Genomic DNA, 18469 nt, shown 5'->3' on the forward strand with positions numbered 1-18469 from the left:
TAGAAACCAAAAATACAACGAGTGGATCACCAAGCTGAAGGTCGCTTAGAAATACAACGTTACTGACAACGTCTGGTAAGACTTAGGAAAAAGCAAAGGCACATAGGAACATTAGAAAAGAGGGTGTCGCTGTGAACCCGAGACACTGAAAAATCTTGAAAATACTTGAGCTACATCTCCATGCCAGTAACTCTGAAAGTCTCGGCAAGAGAGTCCAAATTTTAGAAAAAATACAATCTACAACACTGGCTCAAGAAGAAACCCGAATGTCCTGTAACTACGAAAGGAGACTCAATCTTAGATGCCCACTTTCCCACAACAAACCCACGCCCAGAAGACTTTCCTGCGAGTTCCACTGGGCAAGAAACAGGAATCCCAATCCTACACCTTCTCTTCCAGAGAACAGAAAATGTGGGCAGTTTCCCAACCCAAAGTGAGCAAAGCCCGGACACGAAGATAAAAGGACAGTGTTAAAAGGGGAATTAAAAGCAAGCCTTGCTCCTACACTCGGGTCCACCTTGGAATGTGCGGGTCTGACTGACTCACTCACCACGTCAACATGTGTTAAGACAAGCAGCAAGGTAGCCCAACTGATGAAGGACAAGCAAGTGGCACATTAGAGATGGGGGGTGGCAGACGGGGGGGTGCATCTGTAGCCCACGGTGGAGCTTTAGGGCCTCATCTCCACCAGTGGCTCCCCCAGGGGCTGGCCTCGCTCCTGGCTCTGAGTCCTCGCTCCTCCCTTCTCTCCCCTTTCCCCTGGCCCCACCCCTTCACTTCTCCCCATCCCTGGTTATTCTGCATCCACATTTTCAACTTCCTGGCCTGGTGCTGCTCCCTCTCTAGGCCCTCATGGGGACAACTCACAGATGTCTCCACAGTTATTTCGAATCCAGGTGGCATCAATTTACTCCATCACATCTGTCTCCATTTTGTTTTCACGCCACTCCAAGAGGGAGCTTCAGCCTCCTTCCACCTCCACCCACCCCACCCAGAGACCTCCTGGATCCCTGCATCCCCTTCTTCCCTCCCCCCACCTCCCAGACCTCCCAACTCAGCACTGAGGGCAACATGATTGGACCATCCCTGCAGCCCGGGAGCGCGGCCTCACGTGCACGTCTGGGGAGCGTGCATGTCTGGGGAGCGTGCATGTCTGGGGAGCGCGGCCTCACGTGCACGTCTGGGGAGCGTGCCACTGGAAGGAACTGGTTCCACTACTAGCCGCTCCTGCCTCAGCCTCCCTCTCCACACCGAGGGCTGTGATCAGGTCTGCTGGGTAAGGCCTTCTCCTCAAGGTATTTTCCCCAGTGGGGTCCAGGATGACGACCTCTGAACTCTCCCACATCCAGGAATGTCTTCCTCTCAGGATAAGGAATTTAACTTTGGTTATACATGGGATTCCTGAAGACTGTGGACAATGTTTCACTCTTCCAGCCTCCAGCATCGAAGACAAAGAGCTGGATGCCTGATCGCTGATCACTTTTCCACTGTAATTTGTTTTCATCCATAAGCTTAAAAGGTTTCCTTTTCTCTAGACTCTAAAGTTTACAGCTTAATTATTTTCTTAAACCGGAATATGCCTAGTTGTCTTTTCTCACCAATGCTGCTAGGAACTTGGTGAGCCCTGTGATCTGTGGGTTTTTCTTTGACTCGGGAAATGTGTTTCTGCTGTTTCTGCCTCACCTTCCCTCTCAACCTCCCCTCTGATCTGATATTTCCTCCTCTGGAATTCCTGCTACTCACAGGCCAGACTCTTGGATCATTCTAGCAAGCCTCCTTTCTCTTCCCTCAAAATCTACTTTCATTTTTGTGTTACACTACATTATAATCCTTACTCTCTTAAAAACATAGACTGTCCTTAATGTGGCCAGTAGGTGACTCTCAATATCTTCAAACCAGTGCTTAAATTCCTGGGTTTTAAGATCTGACATTTCAACACAGGGACGAGGATGGAGGGACAGACCAGCTCTGCAGGCCGCAAACAGGAGAGAGACTGACGTTCCCATAGGACCAGCTGAGGCCTGGGCGCCCTCTTCCCTGTGCACCTCAAGAGCCGCCCTGACTCTCGGAAGCCCAGTTGCATCTGCAAAACAAGAGGCGCTTCTTCTCCCCCCCTGCCCGCCCCGCCATTCTTACAGCCCACGCGGCCCCAGGATAAGAGGAGACACGCAGAAGCAGCCGGTAAGGCACGCGGTGGCCAGCAGGAGGCAGCTCTGGCTCACTCTGGAGCGGGCACTGCTTCCACTCCCATGTCTACCCATGTCCGTGTGGATGTTCACGTCCAAAGCCCAGCCGATAAAAGAAACAAACTTACAAATTGTCAGCCTGGACAGCAACACCCTTTATTCGGCACCGGGAATACCCTTCGCACAGAACCAGCGAGCTTCACGGGCTCGTCTTCCCCGTGGAAATGTTCACAGGACGCTGCGGGGCCCCCAGCGTGCCACGTGCTCTAGTGGGGGTGCTGTCGGAACTGGAGCCCACAGTAACCACACGTGCCAGTTTTTGTTTCTTTGTCCTGAAAACATTCAAAAGGAATGATGTCGTATTTCCATATTCTACTTCAAATCTAGATATTAAACATTGAAAATGTATGTATAAAACTTGAAACCGCCTGTCAGAAACACATAAAAATACTCAGTTACTACTGAAGTAAGAATGCAGACTATCAGTCTCAGTTCCAGCCTGACACAAGCCCCTGGCCTCAGGCTCCAACCCCGGGTTTCGAACCCCAGGGACATCACTGTGGGCCTGCAGCTCCATTCACCCGCCACACCTCAGCTGCCTGGAGCAGGGGGTGGCTGCTGCACAGGACCGTGAGGCACACCCAAGCTCCGCCCGCAGGGCTGGAGCCCAGGAGGGGACATGCTGGCTGCCCAGTCCCGCTCTAGGCGGCTTAACCACTGATGCCTGTTACACTGTCCCGTTTTCAGGACAGGCAACAAGACAATGACAGCTTTTAATAAATGTCAGCTCTAACAAAGCTGAAGTCCCATGACCAGGACTGTTTTGGTGAGAACACCAAGCCCAGCAGCTGCCTGAGTCCCTGAGTGCTCCGCGGTCGGTGGCCTCCCTCCCTCCCCGCACCCCAGGTCCACATCCCAGCTTCAGCCCATGGCCTCTTTCTCTGGTCCTGTGTTCTTTTTTTCTCAATGGTCCTGTATATGACACTCATCACCAGGCATAAAAGATTACACAGGGACTGTTACAAAATAAACCATGTGCCCCGCAAAGTCCTAACCCCCAATGTGACTGTGTTTGGAAATGGAGCCTTTAAAGAGGTGATGAAGGTAAACGGAGGCCACACAGGGGCCCTGAGCCAATCCGCCTGGTGTCCTTACAAGAGGAGATGAGGAGTCACCCACGGAGGGACAGCCCTGTGAAGACACAGGGAGGAGACCTCATCTGCAAGCTGAAGAGCGAGGCCCCAGGAGGAACCAACAGAGGCACCACGGTCTTGGGCTGCAGCCTCCAGCGCCGTGGGAAATGCGTTTCTGCCGTTTACAGCCCCAGCCTGCGGTGCTGTGTGTGGCAGCCTGAGCTAAGATGATGACCAAACCGAGAAGCGCCCAGAGAGGAAAGACGCCTGAGTGTTCAAGAAAAGGAAGGCGGACATCAAGGCTGATCCAGCTAAACAGGCCGCCCACCACTCCCAGTTGAAAGGGGGTTTGCGGACACGCGGCTGTATGTAAGCCCTGTAGTGTGGTGCTGTAGGGTGAATGTGCCAGCAGTGTGAACCCCGAACGGGCCGCCTCAGGAGCAGGTAGAGAAGAGGGTAGAAAGAACAGGCACTGGGTGTGCAGGGGAGAATGAGGACGAGCAGGCCGCCCTACCATGCGCGCAGTGGCTGGCTACGCACCAAGTTTATATACACTTTCGGGTGGCCAAGAGCTCCCCCGCCGCCGTCGCACGCTATCACCCGTGTCTCCACCTCGCTCACGGGCTGCTCTGCTATCAAATCAATGGCAAAGTTTTCATTGACCTGGAAGAAGAAGAAACACTTACATAAACAAATACGCAAACTTGCTAACTTCATACAATTTAACCCACCACACACAAATTCATGTACCATCAGCATGGATCTATGGTGCATGCTTCATTTGACTATTATCATCGTAGAACTTCACGACTCGCAATTATTAAATTTAGGGCCACACACACATTTGCTTTTCATTGGAATACAGTTCCAAACTCAGAGAAGCGCTGCAAGAATCAGAGCAGCACAGAGGCTTTCCCTTCTGTCCCCGTGGACTCAGCAAACACCGACACCTGCCCCGTGGGCTCTGCCGTGCCCTCTTCTCCCCACCACACCGTTCTGTCCTACCTGAGGGCATCTGTACCACTCTGGCCTGTCCCTCACAGGCCCCCATGTGTGTTTCATAAGAACATTCTCTCACAGAACCTCTATGCAGTTATCCACCTCCGTAAACGTGATACTGATGGGATAGATTTATCTAAAATGCCAAAAATGCCACTAGTGCTGCAATCCGTTCGAAGAACAATGTCCTTCCGGCTTTCCCCTTGGGCCGCAGAGGCCCTGAAAGCTGGCTAGGTCGTTCCTCAGTGTTCTGTTTGCTGTACAGCGGGTCTCCTCATCCACTGTGTCCCCCACCTGGGCATGTATGACTCATGGACGTGTGCGGGGAAGACCGGGAACTTCACGTCCTGCTTGCGTGCTGATGCTGAGTTACAATCAAAACGGAATGAAAAGCTGTCTCCACATCACGACGGGGTGAGGGACACAGGACTGCGTGGAGACGCCGGGCCGTGTAAGTGGACAGGAGGCTTCCACTCATCCACGCGGGGAAGACCAGGGGTCCGCCTACATACTCACTTATTGACACAAAATCCAAAGGAGAAAGCAATGAAGTTACTACCGTGAGGTGGAAAGGAAGGAGGATGCAAGCATGATCGTTAGACTTTCCTCCGAGTTTCATAAATCTGACTCTGAGTCTATATTTTGCATTTTTCAAAGTTATAAAACTACACTTTTAAAATGACAAAAAGGAGACAAATGGACCTAAGGAATTCCCAAAAACTTTAAAGAGAGAGTAACAGGAACATTTCTAACACGACACACCTAAGAATAAAACTGCTTGCAAAGCAAATAAAATTATTATTGAAAACTCAGGATTTTCAGTGTGGGGAGGGACTAGAGAGGTCAGCTCACTGGCTCAGCAGAAGTCTCGGAACCCTGACCTGAGTTTGGAAGGATCAGTGTGACTCATTTCGTGTCTGATGTTCACACACACCCTTTCTTTTCTGTTTTTGAGACCGAGCCTCACTCTGTCGCCCAGGCTGGAATGCAGTGGCGCGATTTTCACTTACTGCAACCTCCGCCTCCTGAGTTCAATTAGTTCTTTGCCTCAGCCTCCCAAGTAGCTGGGATTACAGCTGCCTGCCACCACACCCAGATAATTTTTCTATTTTTAGTAGAGATGGGGTTTCGTCATGTTGGTCAGCCTGGTCTCAAACTCCTGACCTTAGGTGATCTGCCCGCCTCAGCCTCCCAAAGTGCTGGGATTTCAGGTGTGAGCCACCGCGCCCGGTCTACACACACCCTTTCTAGCTCCATCTAGCTCCATCCCCAGGACCATGATTAACACAGCGGCCATGAGCACCCCTGCTGCCCACGCGGTGGTCTCTGAACATCATTTCACCCCAAAGGGAAGGGACTGGATGCTTTCAAAAGTGACTGATTCTGGGTCCAGGGCAGGAACTGTTATGGGATGAACTTCAGACACTATACTGTGGCACAAGTCAGGGAAGCTTTTAAGGCAACGAAGGTTGTGTCAAAAGAGGAGTCAACCAGGGGAAACTTGACACATGCGATAATCTGGGGTACAGGAAATTGGAGGGAAAAGGGGACTATAACTGCAAAAGGCTGAAACACCAATTTTTACACCCATGATTTCATAAACATATTTAAAAAACTCATTAATTACCTTACTAGGTACTATGGTTTGAATGTGTTCCCCCAAAGTTCCTGTGTTGGAAACTGAATCGTCAATGCAACAGTGTTGAGACGGGGCAGGGCCTTCAGAGGTGCTGAGGTCACAAGGGTTCTGCCTCATGAGGGATTCCAGCTGCCCTCACAGGTGGTGGGCGGGCTCCTGGGAGAAGGAGGAGTTCAGTCCCCTCCATGCACACTCTCCAGCCCTTCCACTTTCCACCCTCACCAGATACAGCCCTCAACCTTGGATTTCCCAGCCTCCAGGCTATAACAAATAAATCTCTGTTCCTTATAAATTATCCAGTCTCAGGTACTCTGTTATAGCAACACAAAACAAACAGAAACTAGAGAATCAACCCATTAAAGACTGGTACATAAAGGGAAAGAAACAAGTATTTCTTCTGATTTTCCTACAGAAACTTTACCTCAGCACCAAGGTTTCTTTTAATACAAGTATTCAACCCAATAAGATGGATAATATCATCATTTTACAACCCCTTATGAAATCACAGATGTAGGAGATAATGATCAAAGTCTCTTACTACAACCAGAACCAATCATATTATGTGCCTCCTGATGGAGGACAGACCACCTACGCAGCCGTCTCACCAGGAAGGAAACACTGACCTCGATCTGATCAAGCCTCGAGATCCAACTAATTCCCAAAACATGCAGAGACCAGAGACATGTCCAACAACACTGCAGTGATGCGGTCAGTAGAACCCAGCGGAGGATGACTCCACCGAGGAAATGACCTGCGTTCTCGAACAAGTACATTTTTCCAATGAGAAAAGGAGACAGCGTGGGAGATCGATGGGAACCTACAGACTAAAAGAGACATCAGAGACGCCAACAGCTGCATGGAAGAACTCACTTGGGCTCAGAGTCACACTGTAACATTTTTAAAACCATGCAGGATCAACAATATTTAACACCACTTAGATATTTAACTTAAAGCAATTATAATTTTTAAGGTGTGATAATATCGTTGTCATGTTCATATGTTTTGTTATTTTGTGTTTTCTTTCCTTCCTTGTAAAATCCAAACGTTAGTATCTTTTGAAGGTACACTTAATCCTTGAACTCAGGGGTTGGGGGAACCACCCCCAACACAGTTGAAACCTGCATCCCACAATTTACCCACAGCCTGATGCTGACCAGAACGTTTGCCAATAACATCAATGGTCGATTAACACATATTTTGCATGTTACAAGTATCATATATTGAATTCTTATAATAAAGTAAGCTAGAGGAAGAAAATGCAATGAAGGAAATCACAAGGAAGAGAAAATGAATTGACTTTCCATTAAGTGGAAGTGGATGGTCATAAAGGTCTTCATCCTCATCATCTTCGCATCGAGCAGGCTGAGCAGGAGGAAGGGAGGGCTGGTCCTGCTGTCTCAGGCGCGGCAGAGGCGAAAGAAAAGCCACTTAAGTGGATTCACACAGTTCAAACCTATGTTGTTCAAGGGTCAACTTACACACATAAAATTTAGACTCAGTACCATGATGTCAAAGATTCACATCAGAATTACCAGGGGCTGGTGGGGCCGGGGTAGAGGCAGAGCAGAGCTGAAGCCAGAATGGCCATTCCGACAACTATTTCGGTTGGTAACTGTTGAAACTGACTGCCTGGGTACATGGGAAAAGGGAATCACTAGACTATTCCCTCTGTTTCACAGAATTTTCCTTTTTTAAAAAGCAATTAAAACATCCTGGCTTGGCAAATAATGTATGTGATGATGCTCACGATGGTAAATTTGGGAACCTGGAAAGGGGACATGCCTTGATTTCCTCTGACTCTGGAATGAGCCAGCCCCTTTCAGCTGCGCCTGGGAATAGTCAGTGAGTAAGTGCCAGGAAGACAAGGCACGAAGCACGGGGAAGCTATGGGAAGTGGAGCGTCGGCGTCTGCGCATGTAGAGGGAAGGAACTCAACTCTACACCCCCAGCAGACCCCAAAGCCCAGGGACGTGGGTCTACCTGCGTGTCCCCTCCTGGACGGCCAGCCCCGCCAAGCATGACACAGCCCTCTGCCTCCGACGTTGCTCCTGGGGTTCCCCTGCTTAATGACACAGCCTGAAACCTTGTGCTCCGTCTACAGTGTCCCCGCCCCAGAGTGGAAGCAGCAACAGGGCTCATCACAAAGTCACTCATTTCTGGAGGCCAGAGGCTCATTCAGTGCCACACACAGTCACAGAGAACACACATGCCGTGGGAGGCAGGGCGCCGCTCTCCCTCACAGGTACGTTTCGGAAAGATTTATTTTTGAAGAGGTTCTGTCAGTTACAGATGACCATTGTAAAAGCTTTTCCTTGAAGATCTATTTCCAGAAACACAGTAGGAAGTTAGAGGAAAATGAAGCCACATTAAAGCAGAGGCCTGAGCCGTGTGGCGCTGCCCAGGTTATTCCGCACGCTCCTGCAACACAAGCCTCTGCTGCCGGCCCGCACCTCGCCTCGTCCCCGCTCCTCGCCTTGTCCCAGCGCCTTACAGTGGGCTCTGGAGTGAGCGATATTCTGCTCACCCCTGCTGCAGGCGAAGCAACTAACCATACAAATTAAGCCTTATAGTGTAAATAATATGGTGTCTGCCTAAGTGACAATGTGTCACGAAGGCCACACTAACAAACTGCCAGGCCCCGATCACGGCAGTCAAAGAGACCGGCCACCTCCCCACAGGGAGGGCTGCTGATGCCTCGACACTGGTGACTGACGCGGGATGCCCTCCCGTCACTTAGCGTGCGCAGCTCAAGGGTGACCTGGACCGCCCATCACCAGCAAACGTCTGGCTCCAGATCTCAGAGCAACCGCAGGAATACAAAGAACCGGCAGTGAACACACCCAGCCACAGCACACAGCCTCACTCCAGGTTCAGACTCAAGGCTCCATTCTCACCCGCTTTCACCTGGGGAAAGGTAAGAAAAACTGAAGGGCACTGCGGCACTTCACAAGGGAATCCAGGGAGAACTGGCACGGCAGCCCGCACGCCATCTCTAAGCACATGGCACATCAGACACAGTGAACTGTCCAGCCACTGTAAAATGAGTCCTTTGTCCGTCACTAATGTAAAAAACAGCAAACACTCTTTCACATCGACCTCTTGATGATGAAATGATTAGGCATAAAAATATTTAGATTTAAATCTTTAGGAATGAAAGTCCTATTATGTCAAACTGAGATTACATCTATTAAAGATAAAACATAAAGTATGTGATTCTGTGACACAGCACCAAAACCAACGCAAAAGGGAGGTAACCACCAGCTGGATCACCGACGCTCTGTAGAATACCGACCCCATTCACGGACATTTAAAATAAAGGTTTAAAATAAAGTAAAAGCTCAGTTCAATTATTTAGAACGTCAGGCATTCTTAACATTAACGCCAATCATTATTTTAGCTAAACGTGTATATATGTATGTCTACATAAGTATGTAATTCTTAAATCACAGGCAAAACTGGTTTTCATTCAAATTAATTTTTAAACTTAGTAACTTCATAGAAAATGCTCTACAAACTGTAATTGAGCTGTCTATACATGTTCAAACTTGCTTTGAGAATATTGGAATCCAGTGACTAATTTTGCCAGTGCCTTGGAAGAGAAAGAACCACAAGACACAAAGACACAACAGAGAAGCAAAGAGGAAGCCGGGGAGCTGCACGAGGGAGGAAATAAAGCCCATCTCGCTGGCTGACTGACAAAGCATGTGAACCTGGGGCTCATGAATTCATAGTTCCAACTGTTTTCCTCTGGGTCCTGGGATAAATAAACCTCACTTTATAACCATCGTTTCTGCCAGTCCAAGTCTTTCTAAAGGAAGCAAAGACCCACGGTTATTAATCCGGAAGATTTATTTTAAAATCCCATTGCCTTCATCCCGCCATCAAGATGGCGTATTTGGGAGGGCAGCTGAGGAGGGGCAGCATACACAAGCAGGAAGCCACACAAAAGCGCTGGAGAGCGCCATGGCGCATACCGCACCAACCGCGTCTCAATCACCCCCTAAAGGACACCCAGGTTGCTTCAAGACAAGAGAGACTCAGGCAGACCTCTCCTCTTAAACCCTCCAAGGATGAACCTAAAAGCAAGCACAGAGCTCCGCCTCTGCCACCAACCAGATGACCTGCAAAGGCGGAGGGTGGAATTCCAAGGCCCCTCAATCCAGTCTTCCTCTCTCAGAGGACCTTCTCAGCCACCACCGTCTGGCTGGGGCCTCACCCTAGCACCCATCCCCGACTCCCAGTCCTGTCTCCCTCGTGGAGCTCCGGCAGTACCACACAGGCACTTTCACAGCTTCCTCCTGGTGATGCCATCTCTTCCTCCTGCCCCCTAGACCTAGGAACAGTGGCTGCTTCTTGGAGCTGCTGACCCCTGGGTACCTCAGGGCTCCCTCTCGGCTCTCTGGCCATCCCTCCTGTGACCAGCAGCGTGTGTGTGTGCAGGCACAAGAGCCAGCACTGTTCGGATGGTGCTGCGCTGCCTCAAGAGACAGTTCAATGTGGACGAAAGATGTCACAAGTCTTTTCCGCTGCTGATCCGAGGTGTGCTCTTGTCCTGGGTGGTGACACGAGTTACCAGCACGGGTGTGCAGAGCCTCTGCAGGCGCCACGTGGGCCCAGCCTCAGTCTTACTTGCTTCCCCACTCGAGTGCGCCCTGCCCTGCCGGCCTCTTGGGAGAAGTAAGAATGAGTGACACCAGCCACGGAAGCCTCAGGGAGGAACCTCTGGTCGATTCCTGCGTGGGCCTGAAGCCACTTCCCTCTCCATTCTTTTGTTTTAATTGTGGTAACATAAAACTTGCCATCTTTACCATTTCAAAGGACACTATGTATATTCACATTACTGTGCAATCATCACCACCACCCATCTCCATAACCTTTCACCTTCCTAAACTGAAATCCCATTTCCATTCAACACTAACTCCAAATTCCCCCCCGCCCTAGCAACCACCAACTACCTGCTACCTCTAGGAAGCGACTGTTCTGGTCCCCTGTATGAGAGAAATCATGCAGTGTTCACACAGTACCTCTAAGTACCTCACACAGTACCTCTAAGTACCTCACACAGTACCTCTAAGTACCTCACACAGTACCTCTAAGTACCTCACACAGTACCTTTAAGAAGCGACTGTTCTGGCCCCTCGTGTTAGGGGAATCACGCAGTCTGCTTCTGTGACTGGCTCACTTCACTGAGCGCACCGTCCTCCAGGCTATCCATGTTGTAAGGCGTGTCAAGCGTTCTTCCTTAAGGCTGAGTGATATTCCGCTGTTCCTGAGCAGATCACATTTTGCTTACCCGTTCAGCTGACAATGGACCCCCGGGCTGCTTCCAGGTTGTAGTTATAATGAATGACGCTATGACACGAGTGTACCCCAGACTCTTCTTTCAGTTCTTTTGGGCACACTCAGAAGTGGAACCACTGGATTGGAAGGAAGTCCTAGTTTCAACTTTTTGAGGAACCCACATGCTGTTTTCCTTCGCGGCTGCGCTATTTTACATTCCCAGAGGCAAGGCACAAAGTTGCAATTGCTCCACGCCGTCACCCACACTTGCTTTCTGTTTGGAGGCTCTTGGTAGTTTTCCTCTCTCGTGAGCACTACTCGTTTCCATTAACAAAATCTGCACACACTCTTCTCAGAAAGATAAAACTTCACATTATCACAACAAAACAGCACGCCAGGTAGACATTAGCACTGCGTGCAACTGCTCCTAATCTCGGTGGCACCATGCACCTTAAAGCCTGCTACTGAAGAACAGAGGGCCAGGCAGGTGAGGTCACAGGGTCACAACTGGACTCAACTCTGCCAGCCCAGGTGTCTAAGAAAATGTGCAGAACCTCACTCTGACCCAAACGCCCAGCTGTGGAGTGACTCCGCACTGCCAAGCATCTGAAGAGAGAATCCATCCCACTGGCGGGCAGATGAAGGCACAAGCTGAAGCCTCCAGCTGTTCCATGATCCTGACACACACAGGTGGAGAGGTGCTGCACAGAGCTGCACTCAAGGGATCCCAGCCTCCTGATGTTCTGGGTTTGCTGCCTAATTCCTTCTTTTCAAAAACTAAAAGACCTTGTGTATAGATGCTAATGTTTAAATTCAGTATTCAAAAAAAAAATCTATAAATGGAGCCAGCCCTTGTGGTGGCGAAGGCAGCAGCAGAGTAGGGTGAGCACACACTTGAGGCTTCCTGGGACAGGCGCTGCTCCAAGCCTTTCCTCGTCTACACGGACTCAATGCTCACGAGCCTGCGAGTTAAGTCACTGAAGCACACAGCCCTCATAAGCCCATCAGTGCAGGAGCCTGAATCCAGATGCAGCCAGGCAGGGCAGCCCCAGCTTCTGACCAAACAAGCAAATGATGTCGCCAAGTACCTGGCTATGAGACTGTTGTTATTGCTATTGTTGTTATACCACACCTCACTGCAGACCTCACCCAATCATCCCTTCTATTAGAGGGCAAGTCATTATCTGCTTTTAATTTCACTTGTACCACTATAAAACAATGAAAATACGTTCATCAACAGTAGAGAAATACCTGGTCACTTCCAAGTGCATTCCAGCCCTCCAACTGACTCATGTGGCCTCAGAGTGCCCTACTCCAGGACCATGTGAGGCCTGACTTCTGGTCCTTCCTTCAGGGCTGGGGGTGGGCGGCACATTCTTTAGCATGGGAGGAGTCTCCTCACAGGAAGGCCGGTCACAGGCCTGGGGGCCACGGATTCCTTTGCAGGCGCCCCCGGTCAAAGCTGGGCAGGAGCCACACAGAGATATTTTCCACTTTTTTTCCACACAGACCAGCTCAATTATATAGCCTCCTGCTATCCTTGTTCTACAGGTGAAGTTCAGATTCAGTTTATTTATTTACGTTTTTTTCAAGATAGGGTCTTGCTCAGTTGCCCCGGCTGGAGTACAGTGGCATGCTCTCGGCTCCTGCAGCCTCAACCTCCCAGACTCAATGACCCTCCCACCTCAGCCTCCCATGTAGCTCGAACTACAGGCATGTGCCACCATGCTGGGATAATTTTTATATTTTTTGTAGATGCAGGGTTTCACCATGTTGTCCAGGTTGGTCTTGAATGCCTAGGCTCAAGTGATCAGCCCACTTGGGCCTCCCAAAGTGTTGGGATGACAGACATAAGCCTACTGTACCTGGCCCAGTTTATTTGTTAAGGTATTACTTGACAAAACTAGAGGGACAGTACAATCAGGGCTGCCAGGGGTTGGGAAGAAGGAGGGATGAAAAGGCAGAGCACAGAGGGATTTTTAGGGCAGTGAACTCTGTACAACACTGTCACAGTGGACACATGTCATCACACAGCTATCCAAACCCTAGAACATACATTAAGAGTGAACCTGTGGACTTGAGTTAGTAATAATGTATAAGTACCAGCTCATCAACTGTGACACAGGCAGCACACTAATGAGAAATGGCAGTAAACAGCAGAAACTGAGCGGGGGGGGGGGGGGCTGTGAAAACTCTACTTTCTTCAGTTTTTCTGTAAATCTAAAAGTGTTCCAAAAAATTAAGTCTCTCAGAAGTAAAACAACTACTACTAAAAATAGTAGTAACTAACCACCAAATACGTGTTGAAAGAAGGAAAGCTTGGGCAGGATGCCCACTCATCGTGTTATAAACATGCCTTGAACCTCCAAGGTGTGATGCCAAGATGTGCCCTGAACACACGGGATGGTAAACGGGGGAAGGCACTGGAGAGGCTGGGCCGGCTGGAGCATTGAGATCACAGCCAGGACAGCCTGGGTGAGTTGCCGACCACAGACACCACCACACTCTCCTATACCCACCCTTACTGGCTTCGCCAATCCTGATTCTGTTTGGTTTCTTTTTAAGCTATTTCCTGCTACCCTGTGCTACACCAACCAGAAACCAGAAGCTACACAAAGCATGTTCAGCAGAGAGGCATTTGTGACAGGGACCCACATACTTGCCATGTCACTGCAAGAGCTGAGATAGGGAGCTGGGCTGGGGGCCAGATTGCATGAATGAGCCCAAGGGCTTCAGGACCAATCTGCTCCGGAACTGCTCAATCTGAGGCTCCTACCTTGTCCCCACAACCCTGCCACGACACCCACAAAGCAGGGATGTAGAGTCCAGCCACTGCCTCAGTAACAACCACCCATCGATGCCCAGGAAACCTGAGAACGGACACCACATCCACACCTGGAGAAACCTCCTTCCCCACAGTCACTGCCAAAAGAACCCAAAGGGCCTGCGAACCCTCCCCACATCCACTGGTTTCTCCCCTTCTACATGGTCACCGCCAAAAGAAACCATACCCTTCCACACTAGGAGAAATCTCCCCTTCTCCACGATCACTGCCAAAATGAACAAAGGGCCTGCAAATCCTCTCAACATCCATCGGTTTCCACCTTCCAAATGTCAAGTTCATATACCTAACAAGAATGCCCAGGACAGCCTGCACACAGAAGAAATGTCCCATTCCCAATGCATGAGCTCCTCTGTGTGAATCACTGGGCTACAGCATTGGAGAAAGTGGCATATGGAACAGACACTTCTACTGGGAAATACACTAACAAGTCAAAGAATAAACAGAAAAGAGTTTCCGAGGATGGAGAGAAGGAGGACTTACCGTATGCCACCACTTACTCAACAACTGATGTGTGATCTCACTGGAGACTTATGATTCGCTTAAAAATATTCACACGGTTCCATTTCACAAATGAGAAAACTGAACCCATGCTGTGATTCAGCCTCACAATTGTTAGACTGCAAGTCCACACGGCTTCTACTCTGAGAGGTAAACCCACCAGACACAAGCCCCTCTCCACCACCATGATCCTGGTAGACATGACTAATCAATCATGGCACACACTCCTTCACTCAATGTGGCTCAGGCCGCAGGATCTTTCTCAATCCAACACTCAAGCGGCATTGCCAAATAACCACTATAAAACAAACTTTTCTGACACCCACCCATCAAACCATACAACAGTGAACCAACAGAATTTTGAGAATGTGAATTTACAGTCAATTCATGATCATGTGAGCTTTTCTGGAATGCCCTGTAGCTCTGGAATAGAAGTAGAAAAACTACACACTGGGAATGGATAACATAACCAAGATTGAGGGAGAAGGGAAAATACATGATTTAAGGATAGCTAAGGTGTTAACAAGAAGAATCACCAGGCTAACCAAAGTGGGAAAAAGAGTGAATAAGGTGGCTGTGAAGGATGCTTCCTTCAGGAAGCAAATTCAGGAAACATGGAGGCAAGCCTGACCTAATTAAGAATTCAGGAATTCATAGACATGAGTGATAGAGGAGTCAGGTAAAAAAAAAAAAAAAATAGGCTGATTTAGGCAGAAGGATTCTAATTTCAACATTCTTTCTCCAGTGGTCACTCACAGGCATCTGAACTGATCTTTCCTTACAATGTACAGAGCTAACAAACACACTAAGGGAAGAAACACTCATGTGCCATTTTCAGCTTGTCAGTGTAAATACCTGTAAAAAACACATACTAATTTATTTGGTGAAAACTATAAAAAACACACCTCCAGGTGGTTAAAAGAGTAATTTTTTTAAGTTGATATGATTTACTGAAATCTGAGAGTCTCAGGAGAGTAAGGCACAAGAATTTAAAAAAAGATCACTTCCATTTATATGTAAACCAGAACTACGGTTACAATGTTATGTGTTTCACGGGGAAACAAATCAGAAATAGACACAATTAATATTATAAGAAAGGTAGAACCCCATCCAGAACTGTTAGGGTGCTTGCAATATGGGAAAAATTTATTTAAATCTTATATATTATTATTTCTTGTTGGTTACATAAAAGTTTTATGAAAGCTTACCTCTCTTCAATAGATCTTTTACTCACCTCTTTCTGACGACCTAGAAAGCGAATTCTCCTGTAGTCTTTATCATCATAAACCTGGAAAAAAACAAAAAGGCCATGTATGACTTTTACAGCCTAATTCTGAAAGAAGTCACTTCATATCAATCATAAATATTACAGGGAAGTGTTTTTCTTAACTTTTAGGCCATTGATGAAAAGTCAGACAAGTGAGGGGCACAGTACTCGGTGTAATCAGGGGCATTTTTAGCAAGATACCTGGGATGAAAACGGGTGATCACCTGAACCAGAGAGCAGCACAGAGACATAGCCCGGGAAGGGGGAGCTAAGGCGGAGAGACAAATCCTGAGACCCGGGAGAACCGCCTCCAACCTTCCTTCGCATATGGTCAGAGCTTTACTATCCCCCTCTTAAATCTACTAGGGCACATTCCAACATACACAGAGACACTTGTTCTTCATTTTGGCTTACGACTTTTTTGTGCTTTGGACTACAACCGACTTCTCAGGTTACTAAAATTTATTACTGAATATTACACAAATTCTAAACGTTCTGACCCAAAGAATTGGCGGCCACAGATTTCCTATGGGCAGCCAGTCCACAGCAAGTGCTGCCCACTGGGGAGACTTCCCGTTCCAGAGCCCGCAGGCCCTGGAAGGACGAGACCCACCGCTACAGGCTGCCGCCACCGTCCCGACCCGTGGGCGTCCTCCCCGGCGCGTGAGCGACAGAGGCATAACCTTACCACGACCTGCGCTGCTGGGGGCGCAGAACCAGAGCCGCGGATGCCCGGCGAGCCCACCGCCACCAGCCGCCTGAGGAGAGGCCGGAGGAAGGGCCATCCTGTACCCAGCGGCCGTTACCTGGCCAGTGTGCGTGACCTTCTCTCCGGTCGGCGAGACCCGAACTCCGAAACACCTGGCGCCCAGGGGCCGACTCCGCGCCGCCTTGCCGCACCGGCTCAGCAGCCGGTAGAAGGTCATCGCCGCCGCCATTTTGAGCGACTGACCTTCGACCCGGCGCAACTTCCCTCTTAGCGCGGACGCATGCGCACGGCTTCTGGCGGCGCCAAACCCCCGGGACTTATTTCGCCCTGGGGAGCGCGCGGGCAGGGGCAGAGGGTGCGCAGGCGCTGCCCCGTTGCGCCCGCAGGTGCAGCTTCACGCAGCTGCAGCCGCAGGCTGGAGCTAGGGCCCTGATGAGGCAGGCAATGGTGTGCGCAATCTTCAGCGCTTAGGAATACTCAGTGGTTCTTATTTAGGGGACAGGCAAGGGAGGATGTAAACTGAAAATACATTGTTTATATTCTTATGGTAACCGACAATCATGAGACGTTTAAATATCTAAAAATATATACATATATTGGGTGAAGGAGTCGTCTGCTTAGCCGAAGAGACTGGAAGTGCATTCTCCTCGTCCAAGGCAAGCGTTCCTGAGTGTGGTTATGGGGAACCGCGGAGGAAAAGTATATTTGGGGGATTTCTGCCACAGAGCGTAGTACACCAATTGATTTTACAGCATGCAAATACAGCCTCTAAAAAGGCCCGTTTTGCTTAGAGCTGACTTGGTATAAATCCCAGCTTAACGCTCCAGCATCCAGCTTTTATTTGCTGTGGTCAGAGCCTGAGGACCAGGTGACTCCAAGAACAAAACAGTAGGGACGAATGAGTGGCCGGGGAGATACTGAAGAGGGGGAAAGGCAATGAGAAACAAGAATGCACGTGAAAACCTCCTGAAAATGGAAAGATGTCCCAGCAAACGTGGTGGTCAGAGAGAGATTTGTTCTGGAGCTGATAAACTCCAGCGGCCCGCCCGGTGTTCGCCGGGTCAGGTGCGAAAAGTGGGAGCTGGGAGGAAGCGTTGGGGCCTGCAGAGAGCGCGGGGTGGATGCAGCCCCGTCTGCAACTCACCTGGACACACAAAGGAAGGCGGATGGAGTCACGGGTAGATCTCTGAAAAGGCAGGGATAGGCGAGCTAAGTGTAGAATCTAGGTGGCAAGTATATGGGTGTTCACAGTAAAATTCTTTCCCTTTTTCTGTATGTCTGAAGTTTCTCATAATGTTGGGGAAAATAGCCGTAACCAGCGGCAACTACTGCCCGTCTCCACTCGTTTCCCGGAACCTGTTTACATTTCTCCTGTCCACTTAAAAACATGTCCTCCTTCTCAGTTTGTTTTGACATTGGCATTTGGCAGTTTTTTCTAAAGTCTAATTGGTTGTAATTTCTTTTTCGTTCCGGATATCCATTTTCGTTCCTGTTTTTACATTTTTTTTCCCGAGAGCGCTCCAGTCCCACAACTCGCCGATCCCGCTGGCCCGCAGGGTGTGCGCAGTTGGGGAGTGATGCGTCGGACTCCAGCGCCTGCGCACTCGCGGCTGCGTCTCTGCGCCCCGCACTGGATGTGGGCACGCCACGTGACCCCACTGCCGCCATCTTTCTTCCTGGCAGCGGCGTCGGCGCGCCAGTGCGCAGATGCGGGGACCGGCGCTTGGTGAGAGCGTGCGGCCAGGTACGGGCACCGTCTTCTCTGGTCAGTGGTCCTGGGTGTCCTGAGGGTTGGGGCTGCGAAAGGGTGGGGCCGGCCACCTTGAAACCCTCGGGTCTGTCTCTCCTAGTGGGTCGCGGTCAGAGGAGCGTGGCCCGGGGCCTGGGGGTCTCGGAGGGCCAGGGTGGGGGGC

The 18469-nt window shown here is 49.7% G+C and overlaps 2 protein-coding genes across 3 annotated transcripts in view; one reads left to right on the forward strand and one right to left on the reverse strand.

The window, feature by feature from the left end:
* Window positions 1-2317: 2317 nt before the first annotated feature.
* Window positions 2318-16815, reverse strand: NDUFS6 (NADH dehydrogenase (ubiquinone) Fe-S protein 6, 13kDa (NADH-coenzyme Q reductase)). Its single transcript, XM_011953130.1, has 4 exons — window positions 16654-16815; window positions 15815-15868; window positions 3860-3982; window positions 2318-2518 (listed from the first exon to the last, which is right to left on the reverse strand). The coding sequence occupies exons 1-4, from the start codon at window positions 16783-16785 to the stop codon at window positions 2453-2455; spliced, it is 375 nt and encodes a 124-aa protein (XP_011808520.1). The 5' UTR covers window positions 16786-16815; the 3' UTR covers window positions 2318-2452.
* Window positions 16816-18206: 1391 nt separating this feature from the next.
* MRPL36 (mitochondrial ribosomal protein L36) overlaps window positions 18207-18469 on the forward strand; it is a 1556-nt gene continuing 1293 nt past the window's right edge. The window contains exon 1 of one of the 2 annotated variants that reach the window (XM_011953132.1): window positions 18207-18321. The gene's annotated coding sequence lies outside the window, so the exon portion shown is untranslated. The remainder of the gene's footprint in view (window positions 18322-18469) is intronic. The other variant, XM_011953131.1, reaches the window with a different exon arrangement.

This window comes from Colobus angolensis, unplaced genomic scaffold (assembly GCF_000951035.1).
Source record: "Colobus angolensis palliatus isolate OR3802 unplaced genomic scaffold, Cang.pa_1.0 Scaffold358, whole genome shotgun sequence".
Classification (NCBI taxonomy): Eukaryota; Metazoa; Chordata; class Mammalia; order Primates; family Cercopithecidae; genus Colobus; species Colobus angolensis.

Excerpts from the sequence above, each read along its gene's own strand:
- NDUFS6 (XM_011953130.1), bottom strand. The coding sequence starts at position 16,785 with ATGGCGGCGGCGATGACCTTCTACCGGCTGCTGAGCCGGTGCGGCAAG. Across the intron at positions 15,869-16,653 it reads AGGTCACGCACACTGGCCAG|GTTTATGATGATAAAGACTA; the intron begins GTAACGGCCGCT and ends GTTTTTTTCCAG. Across the intron at positions 2,519-3,859 it reads CGAAAGTGTATATAAACTTG|GACAAAGAAACAAAAACTGG; the intron begins GTGCGTAGCCAG and ends GAATGTTTTCAG.